At 38.7% G+C, this 26,099-nt stretch overlaps 2 protein-coding genes and 1 long non-coding RNA gene across 5 annotated transcripts in view; 2 read left to right on the top strand and 1 right to left on the bottom strand.

The window, feature by feature from the left end:
* LOC118749167 (UDP-glucose 4-epimerase) overlaps positions 1-26,099 on the bottom strand; it is a 519,161-nt gene that overhangs the window by 379,871 nt on the left and 113,191 nt on the right. The gene's annotated exons all lie outside the window — the stretch shown is intronic.
* On the top strand, positions 572-2,147 carry LOC118749168 (the record flags this gene model as incomplete). The annotated part of the gene is given in 1 exon segment (XM_036483941.1): positions 572-2,147. A coding segment is annotated over 1 exon segment (907 nt), but the record flags the coding sequence as incomplete, so codon positions are not given.
* On the top strand, positions 2,273-4,761 carry LOC118749171. Its single transcript, XR_004994168.1, has 2 exons — positions 2,273-2,311; positions 4,484-4,761. It is a non-coding gene; the product is annotated as an uncharacterized LOC118749171 (long non-coding RNA).

Raw genomic sequence — 26,099 nt, 5'->3', positions numbered from 1 at the left:
CGATAGCTGCAGGATACAACAGGTCAATGAAGTTAAAATTCCAGGTAGAACACTGAATATGGCTATGTCCAGCAATAGTCACTACGCTGCCACAGTTGAAGCCGCGGCCGGCAAACATTAAATTCTTTAAGTGCCTAACAAATATTAAGTCAGGATTACATCCTCAGAAAGCCTTAAACATTTGTAAATCATTGGTACGGTCGAAAATTGAGTACGGTTACACCACAGCCGCTAACAGCTCCAAGACAGCTTTCAATAAAATATCGGTGCTCCAAAATAAATTTTTAAGAAGGTGTCTTGGTCTCACTCCATCAACTCCTATTCCCATTATTTACGCCCTCGCAAACGAGCTACCACCTGCAGAACGTGCAAAATGGCTTACAGCAAAAGAGCTGGTGAAAATCTTTGCCCATAAGGACCCGATTGCAGCCTTTATTACCGATAATCCAAACCTAAAATCAAGTTACTCGATGGTTTATCGACAATACCAACACATTCTTGACTGTCTTGATGAGATTGACCAATGTTCTCTCTCCCCCAACCTAAAAATCGTAAACAATGTTTTGCCAAATAACAAAGCATCCACCACGTCGGAAATTATAAGAGCGCAACATGCCAGCTTGCTAAACAACTACTTGACTGACGATTTCCAGGTGATGTACACTGACGTGTCCTTGTCTGACGAAAGGACAGGATGTAGTGTGTATGACCTTGCTGACAAATCTGAACATGCCTTTCATTTTCCCCTCAAGACTTCTTCCACTTTCGGTGAACTCCTCGCGATTGAGGAGGCTATCGAAATTGCAAGAAGGAAAAGTGTCAGAAAACTGGTAATTTTCACGGACAGTTTGAGCTCTTGCCAAATTCTTAGCAAACCCAAACCGACGAATAGCATTGCTTGCAGAATTTTTAGAAAACTTTCCGAACTTAACATCATAACAGACATTGTGTGGACGCCCAGCCACAAAGGCATACCAGGGAACGAAAAAGCGGACGAAGTTGCGAAAAGTGCAACGAGAAATAGCCCCAGTAGAAATTGCAAACTCACCATGGACGAAGCCTATAGGCAGTTAAAAGACGACCTTTTCGCAAAATGGTATGAAAATTTCAAAGCCTACTCGGATGAACACCCAAACCTCTTTGCTTCCACTTTCCCAACGACGAAAAAGACAACGTGGTTCAGGAAACTGCTGTTGCCCCCTGCTGAGGTCAAAAGATTAAACCGTGTACTATCTGGTCATACGTATGACAGGGCGTATCTTTGCAAAATCCGCGCAATAAGAACGAATCAATGTTGTTGTGGACAGACTGACGGTTACGTGCACCAGACCTTCCACTGTAGAAGGCTCATGAACTTGCGATCCAACTTTGAGATTTTTCAAAACCACGGAACTTTTTCAGAAATTTTTAGAGGAAGCAACACTGCCAAGATTACGCAACTTTCCAATTTTTTTCAAAAAGCCAATGTAAACTTTTAAAGTAAAAAATTCATGTCAATTCAAACCCCTTTTCCTTTACTATGTATATACGTAAATAACTTTCAAGTTACAGCAATCCGTACCCACTACGCTCAAACCCTCACAATTCGCGCGTGCCGAATATACGCAAACGTACTGTAAATCAAACGATTGCCGCATGAAGTTCACTCATGCATGGAAACTGCTAAGCTGATGCAGCCTACTATTCACTATCATCAATTCGTACCTCTTGGATTTGCCACTTCATAAAATCCTTTCGTTTTAAATTGGGACTGACAGCAACACAGGCGCTAATTTTGGATTTAACGCAACTTTCCAAATCCTTCGTTTCTGATGAACAAAGCGTTTCAAGCAACACACCGTTTCTACACATGACTCAATAATGCAAGTCTTCAAGGGTTAATATGCCAATTTGACAACAATACAAAATAAATAATTGAAAAGGACTCAAGCAAAGCAGAAACTGTTACATATGGTTCTGGCCCTCAGTGGTATTATCACTCATGCATCAGTGGAGCAACCTTGGACACAGCAGTCGGATGTTTATATACAAAGAGGCATATTTGAAGGCAGAGGAATAACCTGGCGGTGGTTTACACTGTAAACCGGCCAACCTACCCAAATCCCAAAAAAAAAAATAAATATATATCTGGAGGTGTTTATTGCAGATGACGGGAGCTTGGCACCGAGATGTGTACACAAAAATAATTCCATACTCATGGAGAAAAATTTGCGTTATTCGAAAAGGGGGCATGGTACCTCCCGTACAAATTTATTTTTATACTGCATATCCCTAGAGGTGTTCATGGTAGAGTACTGCACTTGGTACTGGGGTATGTAAAATAAATTCTAAATTCATGAAAGAAGATTAGGGTTATAAGAAAAAGGGGCGTGGCACTTTCTGTGCAAATTGAATTTTTCTTGCCACATATCCCTGGAAGTGTTTGTGGAAGAATACTGGAACTTGGTATGGAGTTGTGTATACAAAATGTTTCAATTGCTCATGGTAAAATTGTGAGTTATTAAAAAAGGAGGCATGTCGCCTCCCATACATACTAAACATTAATACATATCTCTGGAAGGATAGAAAATCTTTGGAAGTATTTTAAATTTGTTATTTTATAAGTGCCGTACTGATAGAAAAAATTTAATTTAATGGAAAAGGGAGAGCCGGGTTCGGCCTTATAATCTAAAGCTCTCTTGAGGCATTTGCTACAGTAATGAGAAGTGGTATTTTATCAAGGCCAGGTTCCTAAATTTGAGTTGGAAATATTAGAACCCGCCGTGACACTTCCAAGAAGGTTACATGTTTACGCGTCGTATACCTGGAACCATTTTAAGGTAAACTTAGAGGGATTGATATCTTTCGTATGCCTAGCGCGCAGACGAGATTTTATAATTTCATAGTTTTAAACGGCCTAAATACCTTAACTCGCTTAAAAAATAACGAGCTATAACGAAATGGGCACAGAAATAAAATCTAATATTTTTCTTATTTGCATAAAAGCGCGGGGTGAAACCCGCGGGTATAAGCTAGTTTAATATATATTTCGAAATCAGTGATAATGAAAACCCCTAAATACCAACTTCCATTGAAATCTGTCAAATACATATTGAGTAAACATTTTTGTCGTCCTATATTCTCGATTCGTCCCTATGTGAGGCGGCGACTTCGCCGATCACTTACAATAGGTTTGTCCCGCGGATGCGATGTAAGCTAATTATTTTTACCTGTAAGTGTTGTTGTTTGTCAATCTACAGCAGTAAATTTAAGTCCCCGATATGTTGTCTTTGACGATAAAATCGGCACATTTTTACTGTCGCTAGCTCCCGGACTACGTAAAAAACAGTATAATAAAAATTTTGAAAGAATTTAATTTCTTACATTTCCTATATATAAGCCTTTAAAAAACAATTTTTACTGTAAATAATTAGCAAAAAGTAGAAAAATTTTAACATTGCCACGGTTTCGGTTTCGGTTACAGTACGATGGCCAAAATTATATAGGACGGATTAAAAAAAATTAAGGTCTTAAAATAATCCCATAGATGTGCCCCATTGAAAACAATGTGGCCTTTTGAAAAAATTTAACATGGCGTTTCAAATATCGGATCTAAACTAACTGTAAACTAGATTTTGCTTTACAATGTTTATGCCACAGGAGGAGCCAGCACTAAAAGACAAAATTCTCTGCAACTTTGGCATTTGAATATGCTACGCATTTTCAACAGTAATTGTTGAAAAAATGGCGAAAACCGTGACAATGTAAATTTTTTTCACATTTTGCTAATTATTTACAGTAAAAGTGATTATTTAAAAAAGCTGGTATATAGGAAATATGGGAAATTTAAGTCTCGACATTTAACAAAAAAAAAAAAACCAAATAAGCTTGCAAATCCCAAAACACAAAAAAAAACCTAAAATCCAAGATGGCGGAATTTTCCCGTATGCAATTTAGGGGTAAGACTGTGGATCTATGATCTACGTGTCAAAATAGAAGTAAACTGCGCCAAAAGTTCGCTACTACAAATTATTATTTTTCTTGGTACCAATTTGATTTAAATTTACTGAGCTAAAATTTAACTTCTGAAATCCTAGAAAATTGTAATTTTACGTGTCAAAACCCCCAAGAACTTTAAAAGTTGGGAAGGTTTAAAAATATTGTGGCCATACTTGACATCGGGGGAAAAAACTACATCAAGTTCCATTAAAACCTATTAAATTTCCCACTGACTTATAGGTTGAACTTTAGGGCCATCGAGGCACATTTTTCCGTTTTCCGATTTTTTTAATTTTTCGAATGTCTCGTTTTTATGACCAAAGGAACATTTATAGGGGGAGTCTTGCTTTGTATCTTGACAAAAAAATGTCTCCATACAACTAAAGTGCAGTCTATTGTATATATGTTTTAACTCAGTCAACACTATTTAAGGTAGCTCGCCACGATACCCTTTTTATAAAGCGCAAAAATCCATACTAATCATTATTTTTTTTTTGTTTTACAGTCATGAGGTAATGGAGCGCTGTCGTAATAAGATACGCATACGAGTGGCAAATATAATGATGGCACTTACAGTTGTGGGTTGCTGTATAATGGTATACAGTGGAAAACAAGCTGCAAAAAGTGGAGATTCAGTAGTGAAACAAAATCTGGATTGGCACAAAAAATATAATGAAGAATCAAAAAAAGCTTAGGCGCTTTGTGAAAATTATGAAAATTTGTAAAGTATGTAATTCATTTGATGGAAAAGATTTAATAATAAAAATTTCTCATCATAAGTCATATTATGCTAATTTTATTTTAACCAACTGTGTTAGCAAAGTTCATTGCCTTAAGTATTTTCAGTCTTCGGAACGTCAAAGAGTGCGGACGTTTTTTAAGTTCGCTCCGTAGTCATTAAATATTGTGCTAATTTAATAAAACAAAAAACATAAATAAATAAAAGTAAAGATAAATAAACGAACAAACCAATTGAAAACAGAAAGCGATGAGTCAAGCTGACCGCCGACTTTCAGTTCAACGCAACAACGCATATTTCTCTATTCGGTCCCAGAGTGACAGCGAAAGCGCAAAGCCCAATCCATCGACCACGCTCAAACCCCTTAAGATTCAAGTCAACGGACTTATCCTACAAATTTACCATTGACGACTCCGATGTCTCAGAGTGAAGAGTGCGCTTCACCTGTGCCGTATCACATTTCACGTCCAACGCATACATCAAATTTGGTAAGCGATAACATATCCCCAAATATAGCTGCAAAAACAACTAGTACAGTGACATCTTTTACTATCTCAGTCGCGCCAACAACAACAATAAAAACACCGGTATCTGCCGACTGCTGGCAACAAAGGTAAAGCGCAAGAAAAGTTGAAAAACGAAACAACTAAAAAGGCTGGAATAGACCGCTATGTTACAATAAAAAGAAAACTTAGTTTGCAAAATTCAACGGGCAGTAAGACAAAAATAAACTGCCAAAACTCAACTCAGCAAGTCAGTACTAATAGATTTGCACTGCTATGTGACAATGCCGATGATGTGAATAGCCAAATTTCTGAAGGTGCTGCAAAACCTACTAATGCCAAACCTCCGCCGATTTTTATAAGAGAAGAGAATTCAAGCGCTCTTGTTAAAAAATTCACTCAGCTAATCGGTAGTAATAAGTTATTTGTTTTTTTGTTATTGGCTTAATGAGTTCGGCCGTTCCCCCTTTTTCGATCGTGAATGGCTCCGTTGAACAGCAGCAACCCTGCCTAATCGCCTATTCACCACGGCTCGTTCCACCCACGTACACATAATACATATCGTCGCTTGGCGCGCAATACCCCGTATACGCCAAATGCAATACCTCGTATACAATGGTACTGAAATTTTACAGGAGAGCAAGAAAACTGATTTTTTTGAAAAGTACTGGATTGTTTATAAACTGAACATACTTACTATTAGAATGTGGTATCATCAATATTGTGGAGGCAATATCTTAAAGAAAGGATTTTAAAAAGCTGTAAAAATCGCTGTTTTTCATGTACGTGGTATTGCTGATGCGATATTTTTCATTTCAATCTTATACGCGGTATTGAAAATATATACAAAGATAGCAACGTAATCCAGTTTATTTGCAATTAGATAGTTAATTTTACAAATTATCTTAAAAATATTTTTTAATATTATTAAATATTAGGCATTAAATATGTAAAAGTTAGGTTTCATACGGCAAACTATCGTAAAAACTGTGACAATCTTTAGGTAAAACTTGTTTTAGTTCTTGTAAATGTTGAAATTTCTTTTTTTTTTTATTTTTAAACGAGATAGAAAAAGCTTTTTTAAATTTCTTTTGGAGGGATTTTTTTTTCGGTCGACGGGGTAATGGGATGAAGTCTTTTTTGAGGTCTAGTTTGTACCGAATTGTACCGTTAGGCAAGTAATGAAGCGCTCGTAGATCAACAACTACATTATCCCCTGATCCTCGGCCGGGTCGTATAGACTCATATATAAATGACTTCTGATCACTATAATCATTAAAGAATGAATGATCAATTATTTTAACCTTATATGGAAATGATTTTCTACGCGCCCCTTGCGTCGCCAGGGCATATTGGCTTGGCAAATAAATTTCTTGATTTTTTAATATCCTTTCAATTACTGAATGAACAGAATCTACTTCCATTTGGGTATGCCCTTTCTCCAAATATTTGTGAAAAATATCTACTTTGTATTCCATGGCAAGTCTTAGCAAAGCATTGGAAAGAACAGTATTCCTGTTTTGGTATGTGCACCCGTCCGTGTAAATTACTACTGGTTTGGGGTCCTCACATAGTATTGACGTAATGTAATCAATATAGAAATTTGTGAAAGATGATGATTTCAGATCACCCTCGGTCTCATCAAACCAGTAGCACATAACATCCTTTGTAGCCAGATTATATATTGTGAAGTTGTGAACAGCAAGTTTGGTTTTGTAGTAAGCAGCACTAGCATTTAATTTTGGGCATAATTTTAGAGCTTGTAAATCAGCTGTTATCAAATGAATTTCACCATTAAGAGCCAACGTTTTATCTTTACATTTTTCAGCTCTAACAGTATTTTTTCGATCTATGTGAACATTATATTCTTTTTCCGATATATTCTTAGTTTTAAAACCGCAACATATATTACACTCGTCCTTTTTTGGATTAAATATTCCCAAATTTTCTTTGAAAAATACACTATCAAACACTTTTCTGGAAGCGACAGGTTGCAACAGTTGTTCAGCTTCAATTTTATACGTATTATATAACTGACTCTGAGTATTAAAAACGGGCTCAAGGTATAATTTATTTGAAGAAGCTCTGCAGTAGTGGGAAGGAAGCTTTGGGAGAGAATCTAAAAACTGTTTAACAAAAGTTCTTTTTAGGGATAAATTTGGGTCTTTTGTTTAACCGCTGGAAGAATAGTCCAGGAACAAACTGTCCACTCTTTTAAACTCAAGGTATTCAAAAACATGTTCTTGCAAACTCTTAATCTATCATTATTAAGCCTCAAATGATAAGTAAGAGTGTTTGATCGCCTTGACTTGTTCTTTGCTCTCTTTGCCTTAGAAATATCTACAAGGTTATTTACATATGTTTTTTTCTCATTCCAATTCATATTTTTCCAAAAGCTTTGGAAAATCTGTTGCCTGATCTCATCGTTAAATTTATCACAAAAGGAAATTTTACTTTTTGCGCAAGTGGTTGGACAACGTGCAGCCTTTAGTTCTCTTTTCCTGCGAGCAACATCGTGACATATTTTTTTGTGAGTCCGTCTAAATCCCAAATAATCTTCACCCATCATTCTCTTTTTTTTATTACTTTCCCTTTTTCTCTCTCCTGCTGAACGCTTGCAATTTCGTTTTTTTTTATTTACGCTACCTTCCAATAGTTCTCTTTCCGGTGTGTGATCAACGGAAACCGGCTCACTGAAATCGCAATCCCCTCTCTCACCTTCCATAACTGGTTTGGTACAGTTGTTGTTGTTGGTACCGCATGTCGACCAATCCATTGCTTTGGTATCAACCGTCCCACATTTTGTAGAAACAACACTATCAGAGGTCGCTTGAAAGTCATCTATTGCTTGAAGTAAGTGCTCATTTTCAACTGGCAAAGTGGAATCTGATTTCCGTTCGCTGAAATGGCTAACGGAGACCTAAGTTTATCAAATTAAAATTAATTAATAAGTAGTTACATTTTTTTAATAAAAAATACGTTTTTATTACCTCGCTAATGGTGTCGCTTGATGTCAATGAGTAAGCTACAAGAGATGGTTTGATTCCTTCAAGCTCCCCGAGCCCTTCTGTTAATTTCAAGAAAGATCAACTATTGGAATTCTTCTTTGCACTTACATATATGTATATATAACATACCATCATATTCATCAAATTGGTAAAAAAATTTGTTTTTATGGTCCCCATTTGAAACAAATGGTGATAAAAGCATTCCACGAGAATGCGGCGAAGTTTTGTTGTCACCCATTGGAATATTTGTATAAAAAATATTTTTGTTAAACCGCGTGTCAATTCCACAAAGATATACTGCTGACTAAAGACAATGAAGTCAACTATACTTGATGTTGCTATCACAGTTTTGCTAATGTTCTTATTCGCGGTATTGCAGTATACGGTTTTTTGTTTTTGTTGTTGTCCGAATAGCAAAATTTTTGCCTAAATAAATGAGATTGAGTACCGTAGACATAGTTTGAGAAAATCTCAATTTTTGCCTTTTCCAGTTATACGAGGTATTGCATTTGGCGTATACGAGGTATTGCGCGCCAAGCGACGATATGTAAAGTCAGCCATAAGGATAGCAGGTAGAGTTGATGATGAAGATGGTAGGGAGGCTGACGACTTCCTCGGACATGGGAATGCTCTTCCTCTGAGAGACGATTTAGCCCCGATACCGCCAGAAGTTATTACTTCCGGGAAATAGTAATACTTTACCATCCATGGCGTGATGAACATCGGGGCCTCATTGAAAATGATAACGAACAAACTTGTGTAGAAAATCATGTTTCAATAGAGGAAAATCGAAGAAAGTATGATGTTTTCGATCAACGAGAGCTCGAAAATGTTTTAAATCATCTTCGCGATGAAGTAGATGTTGAAACAATTGAGCAACATAACCCACCTGTTGTAGATAACGAGTTTAGGGTTCTAGCACCTCCCGAAATACACCCTGGCTTGAATTTGCTAGATCTAAATGAAGGAGATCCATCTAATAATGATGGGGACTCAGGCGGGAATGTAAGACTAATAAAACTCCCACCTTTGATCCCCGTAGAAAACCTTCTTTCTTTAGTTCGTAGCCTAAATTTGAAACAGAACATATTTGACACATATGCTGCACAAGATGAAAGATAATCAGCCATGTTATGAGTTTGTGGGAGGTGGAGCAGGAGTTGGAAAGAGTCGTTTGATATATGCAATATATCAGACTCTTAACCATCGGCTAAACTCTGTTCCTGAAACCAATCCAAGTTCGTTGAAAGTACTTCTTTGCGCCCCTACAGGAAAGACAGCTTTCGGAATAAATGGTTTAATACTTCACTCTATCTTTTCACTTCCCGTAAATCAATCAAGTCTAGAGTTGCGGCCACTTAGCAATGATGTCGTTAACTCAATATACTCAAAAATCATTGATTTATAATTAATAATCATTGATGAAATATCAATGGTAGGGGCACGAATGTTTAGTTCAATCAATGCTAGACTTAAACAAATCTTCAAAAGTAATAATGCATTTGGAGGTATCCCCATCATTTCTTTTGGTGATTTAAAGCAACTTTCACCAGTTGGAGGTAGGTGGATTTTATCTCCCAATCCTAGTGACAACTACAGTACTTTAGTTGGGTCACCTTTATGGGAATTATTTAAATACTTTGAGTTAACTGGGGCAAAGAGGAGATCAGCCTTTTGCTATCGCTTTAAATAATATGGCATCCAGTACTATGACAAATGATGACATATCTTTAATCGAAAGCCGTGTAGTTAACTCGAATCAAATTCCTGATGATGCAATCAACCTTTTCTGGTCCAACGAAGAATCGAATAATTTCAATGCACTCAAACTAAGTCTAATCCCCACGCCAACTATTCTTTCAACTGCTAAGGATGTAGTCAAACGGATAGGTGTGGGCGCGCAAGCTTCGAATATTTTGGAGAGAGTTCGCCTTTTCAAATGTTCGGAAACGCAAGGCCTTTCATATAATTTGACATTAAAAACCACAGCCAAATATATGATCCATGTAAATATCAATACAGGTGATGGCTTAGTAAATGGGGCTACGGGGCAGCTTATGCATATTGATTTCGAATTTTCCATGCCATCAACTATTTGGTTAAAATTTTTAGAACCACCTGTGGGTTTGTTGGCGAGATCAAAAAAGTCTCATCTGGGTGATACTTCTTGGACACCAATTGAAAAGACAGTGAGAGCTTTTCAGTATAGGAGGAATGAGCAGATTACAATCGAAAGAACCCAATTTCCGGTTGTTCCCGCTCAGGGAATAACTATCCATAAAAGCCAGGGAGCTACGTATAATAAAGTCGTTATACACACCCGGCCCAGGATGCACAGGGCAGCTTTGTATGTAGCTTGCAGCCGAGCCACTAGTGCAGATGGTCTCTTTATACAACGGAATTTTCAGCCACCTAATCCATTTTCAGCATCGGACCCAGTATATAAAGAACTTATTGAATGAGTACCTCAAAAGCCCTTACTCCAACCTTCCACTTCATGGTTTCACGAACATCACAACTACAAATTTTATATCATAATGCTCAGAGCCTTCATGCTCATATAGATGATGTTAGAAACGATTACCTGATGCTATCTTCGGATATATTATGTTTCGTCGAGACATGGAGCTATCCTTCGGAAAATTTTGAAATTCCTAGTTTTATTCTATTAAATGAGCTAAGGATAGATAGCACCACAACACGGAATAGGAATATGAGAGGAATTTTAGTATATGCAAAGTCTGAGATTGCTTCATCAATTCAACTTTGCAGAATTATAAAAAAGTATACTGGCCATAAGGCTTTAGAAGCCGTACTATTCAAACATCTTAACATATATGCATTGGTGCTTTACAGGAATTCCGTTTTTCCTATCGGAGATATGGCAGCAGTGCTCCGAGACATTCTCAGTAATGACTTGTGTAATCAAAAAGTTATTATTGTCGGGGATTTCAATCTATGCCTTAGAACTTATGGGAATAGAATAGCAAATCTTCTAGGAGAATGTAATCTTAGATCACTATTAGATTCGGAATGTTCGACAACTCTTGCAGAATCTCAAATTGACTGGGCGTTTTCGGACATAAATGGTACTCAAATTAAAGCAGTTGTATATGAAACAGTTCACAGTTACCATGACAGTATCTGCATTTCCGTGTCAGATTTAATTCCTTCCTCTTAACCGTCTCAATAAAAGTTATTTTGTACATATTTTCTCTTCTTTCATAAAAAAAACTATTGTAATTAAATATTTATTGTACACATAAATATATATATAGGAATATAGAAAATAAATAAGCAAATATTCGAAATGTTATAATGAAGAAAATTTAAATTTTGTTAACTTTTATCTCAAATATTTTATTAAAATCAAATGAAATAAGTGAAAAATATTCGATGATGTAATAAACCGTTTTTGCAATTAGACATATGTACATGTTGAAATAAGTATATTAATAGCTGTAAAGAATAACTTAAGCAAATATTTGTAAATATCTTTTAAAATAAAAATTAATTTATAACTATTATATTATTTTAAGGATTATTTAAACAACTTTCTTAAACATTTTAAAACAAGATTGCAAATTGGTTTATACCTTTTTGCAAAGTGGACGTCGCATTGGCCACTTACATGTATACATGAAAACTCGAAACATTAATTATTTCAGTAGCTCCTGAAATGTACCTGTCTGAAAATGATATGTAAAGTGATCTCTTAGCAAAACTTGTGATTTAATATATGTACCAAAATGTATATATGTACCATTGCTAAGTGGCCGCAACTCTAGACTTGATTGATTTACGGGAAGTGAAAAGATAGAGTGAAGTATTAAACCATTTATTCCGAAAGCTGTCTTTCCTGCAGGGGCGCAAATAAGTACTTTCAACGAACTTGGATTGTTTCCAGGAACAGAGTTTAGCCGATGGTTAAGAGTCTGATATATTGCATATATCAAACGACCCTTTCCAACTCCTGCTCCACCTCCCACAAACTCATAATATGGCTGATTATCTTTCATGTTGTGCAGCATATGGGTCAAATATGTTCTCTGTTTCAAATTTAGGCTACGAACTAAAGAAAGAAGGTTTTCTACGGGGATCAAAGGTGGGAGTTTTATTAGTCTTACATTCCCGCCTGAGTCCCCATCATTATTAGATGGATCTCCTTCATTTAGATCTAGCAAATTCAAGCCAGGGTGTATTTCGGGAGGTGCTAGAACCCTAAACTCGTTATCTACAACAGGTGGGTTATGTTGCTCAATTGTTTCAACATCTACTTCATCGCGAAGATGATTTAAAACATTTTCGAGCTCTCGTTGATCGAAAACATCATACTTTCTTCGATTTTCCTCTATTGAAACATGCTTTTCTACACAAGTTTGTTCGTTATCATTTTCAATGAGGCCCCGATGTTCATCACGCCATGGATGGTAAAGCATTACCATTTCCCTGAAGTAATCTCCTTCTATTCTCAGTGCGTTGCAATAAAAGAGATTTCCTACTTAACCTTGGCATGATTGTCTTGTATACACTTATTCTAAAACTAATATAAATTATGTATAATAATTAAAATTATAAAATATTTCCGAAAATTCTCTGCCGGTGATATGTTCAGCTCGTCTGGTTGTCCGTCCGCTCCAAGTAGTTCTTCTTCTTTCCCTCTCTGGATATCCTGGATTGTAGTATATATTGAAGTTGTTGAATTTGATGCTGCTATGTTCTTCGCAATTAAACACTTTTTGGATTTTGTTTTGAGGTTTTCATAAAATCTTTTAATTTTTCACTCAATATTAAACAGATGTTGCAGTTTTGAAAAAAACGCGTTCAGTTTCGCGTATTATTTCTACAAGAACTTGATGGCGTAAGTGTCAAAATATGACTAGAGATCGTCTCTCAACTTCATCTATTCCTCAATGACCTTAAAGCGAATCTATATGCGTTAGTAAGTACTTATGCACAAAGTACAATGGTGTGATTTGACTACCTACACCTCGTTAACATAAAATTTTCCCACTAAAATCTCCGGTTGCTGGTTGCATGGTCATTTGACATATATACGCCTCTATTCGGCGATTATTGCTAAGCAGGTAAAACCTTTAAATTATGCACAAAAAAATTTAGATAATGAGTGTTAAAGTATTGGTTAATAAGTAGTTGAAATGTGTATGTATGTACATATGTATATCCCTATACAAAGGAGTGTCGATTGAAAAACACATATATTCCCCGTTTGTCAAAAAAATACTATTTGTGAGCTCATGTTGAGCATCATGTGGGGAAGGCAGGATTTACGATGAGGTTTAGAAACCATTACAGGAAACTATTGCTTCAGCTTTCAATGCAAATTAAAAATGTATATATGTATGTATATGATCTATGAACAATTTTGGCGCACAACATAAAAAATACCGTTTTTATTTTGAATTAGTACACTTGTTTGATGTGTGAAATATTTCTAAGTTTTCGGCAAAGTGAGAAGTTATACGAAATAATATATGTATATTTATTGAAACAAAAAATCTAGATCTACTGGCAGTTCAGCTATTCAGACGGATAGAATCATGTAACTGGTATTTGCGAAGTAGGCGTCATTTTAGTCCTATTCCAAAATAATAACTGTCCTACCCCATAGCAACATACTTATGTATATGTATTTCTTACCGTTTTATATTATGATAAAAGGTTTTTGAAAATAGGAATTTTGGGTGAGTTGGCTTCAGTAATTACTAAAATATCGCATTTTTTGTATATTCGTGATTGTTGTTAGATTTTTCTCATCATCAATATCATTCATTCTTAGCCTACTACCAACTATACCCTATTTCAAACATTATATGTTCAGTTATACTTAGTAGGGTAAAGTTATATAGTTATAAGTGGGCGCTACCACGCCCATTTTCTAAAATTCCATTATTATCTTATTTTAAGAGATTATTGTGAGTATTATTTGAGGGCGATTAATTGAGTAAATTAGGGCCCTTAAATTTTGAGTTATCGAAATTTCAAGCATTTCTGTAATTTACCGTTGTATGAAAATTAGGCGTAATTTTAGTCCGATTTCAATAATTTTCAACGTTTTCCTTTCATGTGGCAAGCACATTAACCATACCGAGATTGGTACAAATTGGTAGAACGGTTACCGAGATAAATATATGAGAACATAAGTGGGCGGTGCCATGCCCATTTTCCAAAATTTTATCATAAACGTATTTCTTGGTAAAGAATTGCTGCAAGCATTAATTTTGAATAAATTAGCTTCAATATTTAATGATTTATCGAAGATTTCGTATTTCTCTAAATTACCGTTATATGGGATGTGGGCATGGTTATAGTCCGATTTTAAAAATTTTCGGCCATTTGGTATGCTGTACCAAGGCCAACAGCTGTGCCAAGTTTGGAAGATATTGGTTTAACGGTTACCAAGATATACACATGCCACCATAAGCGGGCGTGGCTACGCCCATTTTCCAAAAATTTATAATATTATTATTTTTCGTCTAAAAATTATTGTAAATATCAATTTTGAGTGAATTATCTTCAGTAGTTACTAAAGTATCGCAGTTTTCATATTTCTGAAAATTACCGTTATATGGGAGGTAGGCGTGGTTATTGTCCGATTTTGCCCAATACCATCCGTCCTACGCCCGAAAGAAGTGCACGTACCAAGTTTCGTTAAGATATCTCAATTTTTACTCGAGTTATCGTGTGCATAGACGGACGGACGGACAGACAGTCACCGCTTAATCGATTTCTCTTTTCATTCTGATCATTTATGTATACATTTGTCTATATCTATCTCGATTCGTTTTGCCTGTTACAAACAACCTTTATGTGAACAAAGTTATAATACCCTTGTGCACAAGTGCGCTCGGGTATAAAAACGAATTAATAAAGTTTAAGTAAAATCTGTGGATCATTAACAATCAACTCCTTTTTTCGCAAAATCTATAAAAATCCCTTTTATTTTTCAAAAAAAAACTGTGCAACAGTTATTATTTTACTCCCTGTATAAAATATTAATAGCTGGAAAAAGGAGTACAAAAGAAGTACAAAACTATTAAAGGAGTACATTCCCAGTTATTTTCTTTGGGAGTACCAGGTAGTAAATTGCAATGAAAAGGAGTACGTTTACTCCCAAAGGCAGTACGTCTGGTAACCCTACTCGTGCTCGGGCAACACGCTCTGTTCTCTCGTTCGTCTGTGTAAATTGAACCGCTGTTCACAGCTGAAAACAACAATTGCATACACACAAATCGCCGTTTGTAAATGAAACGAGCAACACCAAAAGGGAATGTGAAAAATCGCTTCGACAAAAGTTTCCGTGTATAAACACAGTCATATAAAGAAACTAACTTATACCCGCGGGTTTCACCCCACGTTTTTATACAAATATGAAAAATAATTTAATGATGTTATATTTTATTTCTGTGCCCATTTGTTATAGCTCTATATTTTTAAAGCGAGTTAAGGTATTTGAGCCGTTCAAAACTATGAAATTATAAAATCTCCTCCTTTTTTAATAAGCCACATTTTTTTCATGAGCAAATGATAAATTTTGTATACACAACTCCATACCAAGGTTCAGTATTCTCCCACAAACACTTCCAGCATATGTGGCAAGAAATAGTAAATTTTTAGGAGAAGTGCCACGCCCCTTTTTCTTAAAACGCTAATTTTCTTCCACGAGTTTGGAGTTGGTTGGTATACCACAGTACCAAGTCCCAGTACTCTACCATGAACACCTCTAGAGATATGCAGTATAAAATAATAAATTTTCGAATAACGCAAATTTTTCTCCATGAGTAAGGAACTAATTTTGTAAATTTGTCCAGTCCTCCGCAGCATAGAAAAATCAATTTACATGGGAGTTGCCACACCACCTGTCCAATAACTCTCATTTTTTCCATGAGTATGTGATTAGATTCACATACATACATACATATGTATTTCCATACCAATCTTGAGTACTTTACCCCAAATATTTTAAGAGATATACAATATGAAACTTTTAGTCAGTATGGGAGGTGCTAAGCCTCTTTTTTCCAAAAACGTCAATTTTTCTCTGTGGGTATGAATTTGATTTCACATAGATATCTCGATACCAAGTTCCAGTTCTCTCCCGCAAATACTTCCAGAGATATATGTATATGTATTATGAAAATTCCAATTTGTATGGGGCCTTGAGTTATCGGAATTACTTTAAGTCTAAAACATCCGTAGTAAGTGTGCCAAATTTCGTTCTGATGGGAAAACCGGTTAAGGAAGTAGCCAATCCAGGTCATAAGCCATCTGTGTAAAAATTTTCATTTTCAAACAGGTGGCAACTCTTAAAAAAGTAGACTATTTTCCCATCTAGGTCATAAACTAACTGCGTGCAAAATGCATGCAAATCCGTTCAGTAATTTCCGCGTATTAAATTAATTAAACATTTTTAACAGGTGGCAACTCTTAAGAAAAGTAACCTATTTTCCGGTCATAAGCTATCCGTGTATAAAATTTCATGCAAATCCGTTCAGTTGCTTCCACGTATTAACCCATTTACGCTCTCTGTACTATATAAACGACACCAATTCAACCCACGTTTAAAAGTTTACTATTATTATTAAAACGAAATTGCTTTAATAAGTTTGCACATACTGGTGTTAACTTCACTTCAGATAGAATAAAAGATAAATAGGTATAACTGGGGATACCGGATTTGGACAATAACAAATCGACTTTTAACATTAGAAATGAAAAGCTGGGATGTTTTCTTGAATTATTGCACTTTGCTTTACAATATCCGATATTATAAAGTGGAAAGAGAGTAAATTAATCAAAATGTCATGCCTTTTCAAGTAATGTTTTAAAAATTACCACGCATAAGTTCCCGCTGTACTAAAAAAAGGACACTCCCAAAAGCTAACTTTTAAGCTTTTATTATGATTAGAACGAAATTGCTTTAATAAGTTTGCACCTACTGGTATTAATTTCACTTCAGATAAAGTAAAAGATAAATAGGTAGGTACAACTGGGGATACCGTATTTGGACAATTACAAATCGACTTTTCACATTAGAAGTGGTCCATATGAAAAGCTGGGATGTTTTCTTGAATTATTGCACTTTGCTTAAAATATTCGATATTATAAAGTGGAAAGAGAGTAATCAATCAAAACATCATGCCTTGTCAAGTAATGTTTTAAAAATTAACACGCCTAAGTGCCTAAGTGGCTTTTATGATCACATAAATAAAAGTTGATATAATAAAATTCCAACCTGTTTAATTTTAACGCAAATTTTTCTCCATGAGTAAGGAATTAATTTTGTAAATTTGTCCAGTCCTCCGCAGCATAGAAAAATCAATTTGCATGGGAGTTGCCACACCACCTTGTCCAATAACTCTCATTTTTTCCATGAGTATGTGATTAGATTCACATACATACATACATATGTATTTCCATACCAATCTTGAGTACTTTACCCCAAATATTTGAAGAGATATGCAATATGAAACTTTTAGTGAGTATGGGAGGTGCTAAGCCTCTTTTTCCAAAAACGTAAATTTTTCTCTGTGGGTATGAATTTGATTTCACATACATATCTCGATACCAAGTTCCAGTTCTCTCCCACAAACACTTCCAGAGATATATATGTATGTATTATGAAAATTCCAATTTGTATGGGAGGGGCCTTGAGTTATCGGAATTACTTTAAGTCTAACACATCCGTAGTAACTGTGCCAAATTTTGTTCTGATGGGAAAACCGGTTAAGGAAGTAGCCAATCCAGGTCATAAGCCATCTGTGTGAAAATTTTCATTTTCAAACAGGTGGCAACTCTTAAAAAGTAGACTATTTTCCAATCTAGGTCATAAACTAACTGCGTGCAAAATGCATGCAAACCCGTTCAGTAATTTCCGCGTATTAAATTAATTAAACTTTTTTAACAGGTGGCAACTCTTAAGAAAAGTAGCCTATTTTCCAACCTAGGTCATAAGCTATATAAGTGCTAAATTTCATGCAAATAAGTTCAGTAATTTCTGAGTATTAAATTATTTAAACTTTTTTACCAGGTGGTAACTCTTCAAAAAGTAGTCTAGTTTCCGGTCATAAGCTATCCGTGTATAAAATTTCATGCAAATCCGTTCAGTTGTTTCCACGTATTAACCCATTTGCGCTCTCTGTACTATATAAACGACACCAATTCAACCCACGTTTAAAAGTTTACTATTATTATTAAAACGAAATTGCTTTAATAAGTTTGCACATACTGGTGTTAACTTCACTTCAGATAGAATAAAAGATAAATAGGTATAACTGGGGACACCGGATTTGGACAAATACAAATCGACTTTTCACATTAGAAATGAAGCCAAATTGATCAAAATAGCCTAGTACAAACCAACAATAAAAACATAATTTTGAAACTGATCATTAACTCATCGTTATAGAAAAGCTGGGATGTTTTCTTGAATTACTGCACTTTGCTTTAAAATATCCGATATTATAAAGTGGAAAGAGAGTAATCAATCAAAACATCATGCCTTGTCAAGTAATGTTTTAAAAATTAACACGCCTAAGTGCCCGCTGTACTAAAAAAGTACACTCCCAAAAGGTAAATTTTAAGCTTTTTTCGTTAATTTCAACTCCCTAGTTTGTTTAAAATGGCTTTTATGATCACATAAATAAAAGTAGATATAATAAAATTCCAACCGTTTTTGTTTGGGCGTAAATGGGTTAATATAATTAAACTTTTTTATCAGGTGGAAACTCTTAAGAAAAGTAGCTTATTTTCCAACCTAGGTCATAAGCTATATAAGTGCAAAATTTCAGCTAAGCTAAGGGGAGGCCCAGGAAGTGTGCGACTTCCTCAGGGGCTGTGCATAGGGACAGGGGCGTTAGCTGAGTGGGATTCTCGGGGCATGTGAAGAGGTGCCGGGAGTCGTGTGGCGACTCTCCACATGCCGGGCATTGGTTGGGCACATCCTCGTTGATTCTGCTCAGGTAGCTGTTGAGCCTGCTGCAATAGCCAGAGCGAAGTTGGGCTATTGTTGTGCGGGTCTCCCGAGGCAGACAAAGTTCTGTCCCGTCCACGTCCGGTGGTTGTGTGCCTAGAACGGCATTCACAGAGCGGGAGTCTACATAACTTGAGACTGATTCCCTGTGAATGCCGTTGAGGGCCTGTTGGTAGGTTGTCGGGTCCAGAGGTTATTGAATATGCCTCTGGACTTCGTCTGTCAGTTCGTAAAGATGCCTCTTGACGTGCCGTGGCGAGGGCTCTTCCGCGAGCAGTTGCCCCTGGGATGGCCACGTCTGTAGCTCCCAGCGAGGAACTGCTTGCAAAGCATTAAGTTATGCTCCTTTACCGGGAGCATCTGGGCCTCGTCATGAAGGTGATGTAGAGGCGTCATCAGGAGGCATCCTGTCGCGGTACGTAATGCCGTGTTTTGGCAGGTCTGCAGCTTCATCCACTGCGTCCTGCTAGTCCCCGGTGACCATACGGGCGCTGCGTAGTTCAGAACCGGCCGGCCAATTGCCTTGTATGTTGCCAACAACGTTTCTTTATCTTTGCCCCAAGTGCTGCCGGCCAGCGACTTGAGGACATTGTTGCGGCTCTGTACTTTGATGACAATTGCGGTTGCATGCGCCGAGAAGGAGAGCAGACTGTCGAAGGTAACTCCGAGGATTTTCGGGTTATTCACCGTCGGTATTGTTACGTCATCGACGTGAATACCCAGTGGCAGTCTGACCTCCTTCGTCCAGGTGGTGAAAAGGGTTGCCGAGGATTTCGCAGGGGATAGGGCTAGGCTCCTTGCAGTGAAGAAGCGAGAAAGTTCGGAGAGGTAACCGTTTACTTTTGAGCACAAGTCATCAATTCCATTCCCAGACGCCATGATCGAACAATCGTCAGCATATGAGACTATTAACACCCTCTGGTGGCTGAGGAAGCTTTGATATGTAATAATTAAACAGTAGCGGGGACAGGACACCACCCTGTGGTACCCCCTGTTTAATTTTACGTGGGTGCTGGTTTTGTCTCTGAAGATGACTGACGAGTGTCGACCACTCAGGTAATTCGCCGACCACCGTTTGAGTCCCTGTGGGAGGGAGGAGGCCTCTATATCTTCTAGTAGCGTTGAATGACTGACAGTGTCGAACGCCTTGGACAGGTCCAACGCTACTAGAATAGTTCACAGGGGCGGTTTCGGTTTAGGCCACGAGTTATCTGAGTGTTTATGGCGTTAAGTGCTGTTGTTGTACTATGCACTTTACGGAACCCATGTTGATGCTTCACTGGGGTCAGGTGGTTCGTGAAGTACGGGAGCAGCAGGGCCTCGAGTGTCTTCGCTACCGGGGAAAGGAGAGTTATCGGGCGATAAGACTCTCCTTTGTTGGCTGGTTTCCCCGGTTTGAGCAGTGGGACCACTCTCCCCATTTTCCAGATGTCTGGAATGACGAGAGTGGCCATTGACAGGTTGAGGACCTCCGTTAGGTACGCTACTCCCGCAGGACCCAAAATTTTCAGCATCGAAATGCATATTCCGTCGGGTCCAATGGCTTTGGAGGCTTTCGCCTTCCCGATGGCTACCCCTACCTCACCGCTGGTGAAAACAAGAGGCGCACTAGGTTTTGGCATTTTGTGCAACCTTCTGGTCACTCGACGTTTGGCTTTATCCACCGGAGGATGCATAATGAACTGCTGGCTAAAATAGCTCGCGCATCTCTCCGGGTCCGACGAAGCGTGGTCACCAAAGTCTATCTTGACTCTGTCGTCGCGCTTCGTCGGGTTGGACAACGACCTCACGGTTGACCAAAGCTTGCTCACACCAGAGGCGAAGTTGCAGGTCTTCAGATGCTCTTCCCATTTCTTCCGCTTATGTACGTTCACAAGTTGCCGAATCTCCGAATTGAGATCCCTAATACGGGGATTTCCGGGATCGGCCTGACGAAGGTTGTCGCGCTCATCAGCTAGAACAGCCGCTTCGGCAGCAAAATTCGGACGTGGATCCTTAATACATCCAGCTGGAATGAAGCGAGCTGCAGCAGCGGTGACAACCCTGCGGAACTTACGCTCACCTACATGAACGTCGGTTGGTATAGGTAGTGCAGTGAAGGCGCCCTCAGTAACATCCGTGAAGCCTTTCCAGTCAGCTTTGGACGAGTTGATATAGGTCCGGTGATCCACGGAAGCAAAGTCGGCAGGTTTATCAATCGAGATGACTATGGGATGATGGTCTGATGCTAGGGTCAGCATAGGTCGCCATGATACGCTGTTTATCAGACCAGCGCTGACATTTGTTAGATCTGGCGAGCTGCAGCAGCTGCCCATAATCCTGGTGGGTGCGTCGTCGTTCATTGTGCAGAATGTCGAATCGTCTATCTGCTCAGCCAGATGTATTCCCCTACGATCATTTGACAGGCTTGAGTGCCAGAGATCGTGGTGCGCGTTGAAGTCACCAACTACCATACGGTTTTCACCTCTGAGTAGCGCACCTATTTGAGGGTGATATCCTGCCGGGCAGCTGGTGACAGGGGGTATGTATACGTTAAATATTTCGAGCTCAACATCGCCTGACCGGATAGCATTACCCTGACATTCTAGGATGGTATCCCTGCGGTCGATGTCTGATTCAATGAGACGATACTGCACGGTGTGGTGCGTGATGAACGCTAAACCTCCACCATTATCTCGCTCGCGATCTCGACGGTGCACGTTGTATCCGGCGCAATTCAACAGGGTTGAATTGCCGTGCAACTTCGTCTCTTGGACCGCAGCTATTAATATTCCATGCCTTCCCATAAAGACAGTTATCTCCTCGATCTTGCTCTGGAGTCCGTTACAGTTAAATTGTAGTACCTTTGCGTGCCTTGGGAGACCGATTGTGATGTGTGGTGTTAAAGAGTTGTGTTGCCTGACGGCCCCCTGCTGTACGTGCTGCAGAAGGGGGTGCTGCCTTGTGGTGGTGGTTGGCGGCGTCGCGGGGGAGGGATGCAATACAGAATTTCGCAAAAGTTTACACTTAAAACATCACAAATGTATAAAAACTAATAAATACGCGTTAAATTGAGTTCATTGAGTATTCCATTCATTTGCGTGAAATTCATCAAAACATAGTGCGGAAAGCACAAGTGTTTTTTGCAAATAACTCTTTAATGCATTAAAAATGTTAATTTCCGGTATGTGATTGTTATTACTGGCGTTAAGACGCGTCGATTGATACCACTCTCGAACTTTTTCTGTCCATTTTGACCTGGTTTCGCCAATATTATTAATTAATATAGTAGGATACCGGCTAAATGAGCATCATACCATTAAATTTCAAAACTGGCCTCACGGTCCCTTCGCTGCTAGGAATCATAGCTAGCTGGCCAGAGCTGTAAAACTATGAAATCATTTAAAATTTTAATCATGAAATATTTACAAGTAGGATTTCATTCATTTTACTATGGTCTGGTAGTGAGGCTTATATTTTTTTCAATCTACAATCATTAAAAAAAAAAAATGATTTCACACAGTAAGGTAGTGAATACCTGAATGAAAAACTGATAATGCTGAAGTAAACAGAATTCAATACTGAATTAGCTTCCAGATGAATGAGCACTTTGCTATGTGTGCATTCTCTAATTCAGTTCCAATCAAATTTTATACACTAAGAAAAGTATGTAAGTTTAGATGATGGAATAATTAGGTGTATGAACTTTAAAAAGATATTTGGGGTGTTCACAGTTCGTTCCAAATAGTGTCTCAAAATGTAGACGTCTACATTTTAAGACGTTTTCTAACCGTAAAATCTGTGGTGTTGTTGTTTCCCATACAAAATTGGAAAACGACGCCGTCTACATTTTGTCACACTCAAAGGTATGTTTTTTACGCGTCTACATTTTGCAACCTCACCCAGAGTTGTATTATGGCAATACTAATCACATTTTTTTTTATTTATTGGGCACGTTTTCTGTATTTGCATTTAATTTGAGCGCAATTTCTGATGAAAAGAAACAAATCAAGGAAAAGAAATAACAAATATTACAAATTGGTAATTAAGTTAAATAATTACAATTTTTCAGAAACATAATCGAAAGGCGACATATAAAAAATGCACGCAAGGAAGAAATGTCTGGCAACACCAGCAAAGTTTTGAGACGATTTTGCGACGACTGCTACAAAGGGGTGCTCACAGTTTGATGCTAAAAATGTCTCAAAATGTAGACGTCTACATTTTCAGACACAATTTGGAACGAACTGTGAACACCCCAATTGATATAGTGTCGCGTATCAATGCACAGCGACCACGCGGGCTAAGCCATGTCCTACGAATGAATGGTTGTGCTTGAACTCCTCCACGCATGAAACGCAGCTTGATTCACATGAACATATTGTACAAATTTATAGTTTCGGTTGTTTAAAAACTGAGTGCAAAATGTTCCAAGACAATTAATATCTATAATTTTTTTCTTTTAAAGATTGGAAAATCTTGAAGTGAAATAATCAAGCATAACAACCATCAAATGAAAGCTGCTTTTATCATTCAGTCCATGGTTTATCCACATACATATAATGTCCTTTTTTAGAATATTCTCTTCTTCTTCTTTTTTGGCGCTGTAACCGCCTAAGCGATTTTGGCCGAGTTCAGCAAAGCACGCCAGTCGTTTCTCCTCTGTGCCAACTGACGCCAATTGGAAACGCCAAGTGAAGCCAAGTCCTTATCCACCTGATCTTTCCATCGCAGTGGGGGCCTCCCTCTTCCGCTGCTACCACCAGCGGGTTCAGAGTTGAATACTTTCAGGGCTGGAGCGTCGGTGTCCATTCGAACGACATGACCAAGCCAGCGGAGCTGCTGTATTTTAATTCGCTGCACTATGTCCATATCATTGTAAAGCTCATACAGCTCATCGTTCCATCGTCTGCGGTACTCGCCGTCGCCAACGCGTAAAGGACCGTAAATGTTCCGCAAAATCTTTCTCTCAAACACCCCAAGAGCCGCCTCATCGGATGTTGTCATTGTCCATGCTTCTGCGCCATATACCAGCACGGGCATGATGAGTGACTTATAGAGCGTGGTTTTCGTACGTCGAGAGAGGACTTTACTCCTGAATTGCCTACTCAGTCCAAAGTAGCACTTGTTGGCAAGAGTGATTCTACGTTGGATTTCAATGCTGACATTATTATCTGTGTTAATGCTGGTTCCCAAGTAAACGAAATTCTCTACTTTCTCGAAATTGTAACTGTCAACAGTGACGTGGGTGCCAAGGCGCGAATGTGCTGGCTGTTTGTTTGATGACAGGAGATACTTCGTCTTGTCCTCGTTTACCACCAGACCCATGCGCTTTGCTTCCCTATCCAACTTGGAAAAGGCAGAACAGACTTCGCGGTTTTTGTTACCGATGATGTCGATGTCATCGGCATAAGCCAGCAATTGCACGCTCTTGTAGTAAATTGTTCCTGAGCGGTTCAGTTCTGCAGCTCTTGTTATCTTCTCCAACATCAGATTAAAGAAGTCACATGAAAGGGAGTCGCCCTGTCTGAAACCCCGTTTTGTGGCGAACGGCTCGGAGAGGTCTTTTCCAATTCTGACGGAGCTGGTGGTATTGCTCAACGTCATTTTACACAGCCGTATGAGTTTTGAGGGGATGCCAAATTCAGACATAGCGGCGTAAAGGCAACCCCTTTTAGTGGTGTCAAAAGCGGCTTTAAAGTCGACAAACAGGTGGTGAGTGTCGATCCTTTTCTCGCGGGTCTTTTGGGTCTTTTCCAAGATTTGGCGTATTGTGAATACCTGGTCTATGGTGGATTTGCCAGGTCTAAAGCCACACTGATAAGGCCCAATCAGTTCATTGGCGGTAGGCTTAAGTCTTTCACACAATACGCTCGATAAGACCTTGTAACCTATGCTTAGAAGGCTGATCCCGCGGTAGTTGGCGCGAATGGCGGGGTCACCTTTCTTGTGGATTGGGCACAGCACACTTAAATTCCAGTCGTCGGTCATGCCTTCATCTGACCATATTCTGCACAAGAGTTGATGCATGCACCTTATCTACTCCTCGCCGCCGTACTTGAATAGCTCAGCTGGCAGGCTGTCAGCTCCAGCGGCTTTGTTGTTTTTCAGCCGCGTTATCGCTATACGTACCTCGTCATAGTCAGGCGGTGGAACGTCGACTCCGTCATCATCGACTGCGGGCTCGGGTTCTTCTTCTCCACAACTTTCCATGCTGCTACCATTTAGTAGGGCGGAAAAGTGTTCCCTCCATAATTTAAGTACGCTCTGGACATCAGTTACTAGGTCGCCATCATTGTTCTTACAGGAGTGCGCCCCGGTCTTTAAACCTTCCGTAAGTCGCCTAACTCTCTGGTAAAATTTTCGGGCATTCCTCCTGTCGGCCAGCATTTCAAGCTCTTCGCATTCACGAACTTCTGCCTCTCTCTTCTTGTTGCGGCAAATACGTCTCGCTTCCCTCTTCAGATCCCTATAGCGGTCCCACATAGCGCGCGTTGCGCCCGATCGCAGCGTGGCCCTGTAGGCGGCATCTTTTTTCTCTGCAGCTTCCTGACACTCCTCATCGTACCAGTTGTTCTTTCGGGCTCGCTGAAATCCGACTACTTCTTCGGCTGCGGTACTTAATGAGCGGGGAATGTGGTTCCACTGCTCACATATGTCGGTTTGTTGAAGAGTGCTCTCTGAGAGCAGGTGTGAGAGTCGAGTAGCGAAAGCGCTGGCTGTCTGTTGTGATTGCAGCTTTTCGACGTTAAGCTTTCCTTGCATATTTGGGCGCACATTTTTTGCTGCACAGAGGCGGGTGCGTATCTTGGCTGCAACAAGATAGTGGTCCGAGTCGATGTTTGGGCCTCGGAGTGTGCGTACGTCTAAAACACTGGAAGCGTGCCTTCCGTCTATCA

This window comes from Rhagoletis pomonella, unplaced genomic scaffold (genome assembly GCF_013731165.1).
Source record: "Rhagoletis pomonella isolate Grant_MI unplaced genomic scaffold, Rhpom_1.0 Rhpom_scaffold_00014, whole genome shotgun sequence".
NCBI lineage: Eukaryota > Metazoa > Arthropoda > Insecta > Diptera > Tephritidae > Rhagoletis > Rhagoletis pomonella.
The sequence above is the reverse complement of the archived record's forward strand: the minus strand, read 5'-3'. Positions and strand labels throughout refer to the sequence as shown.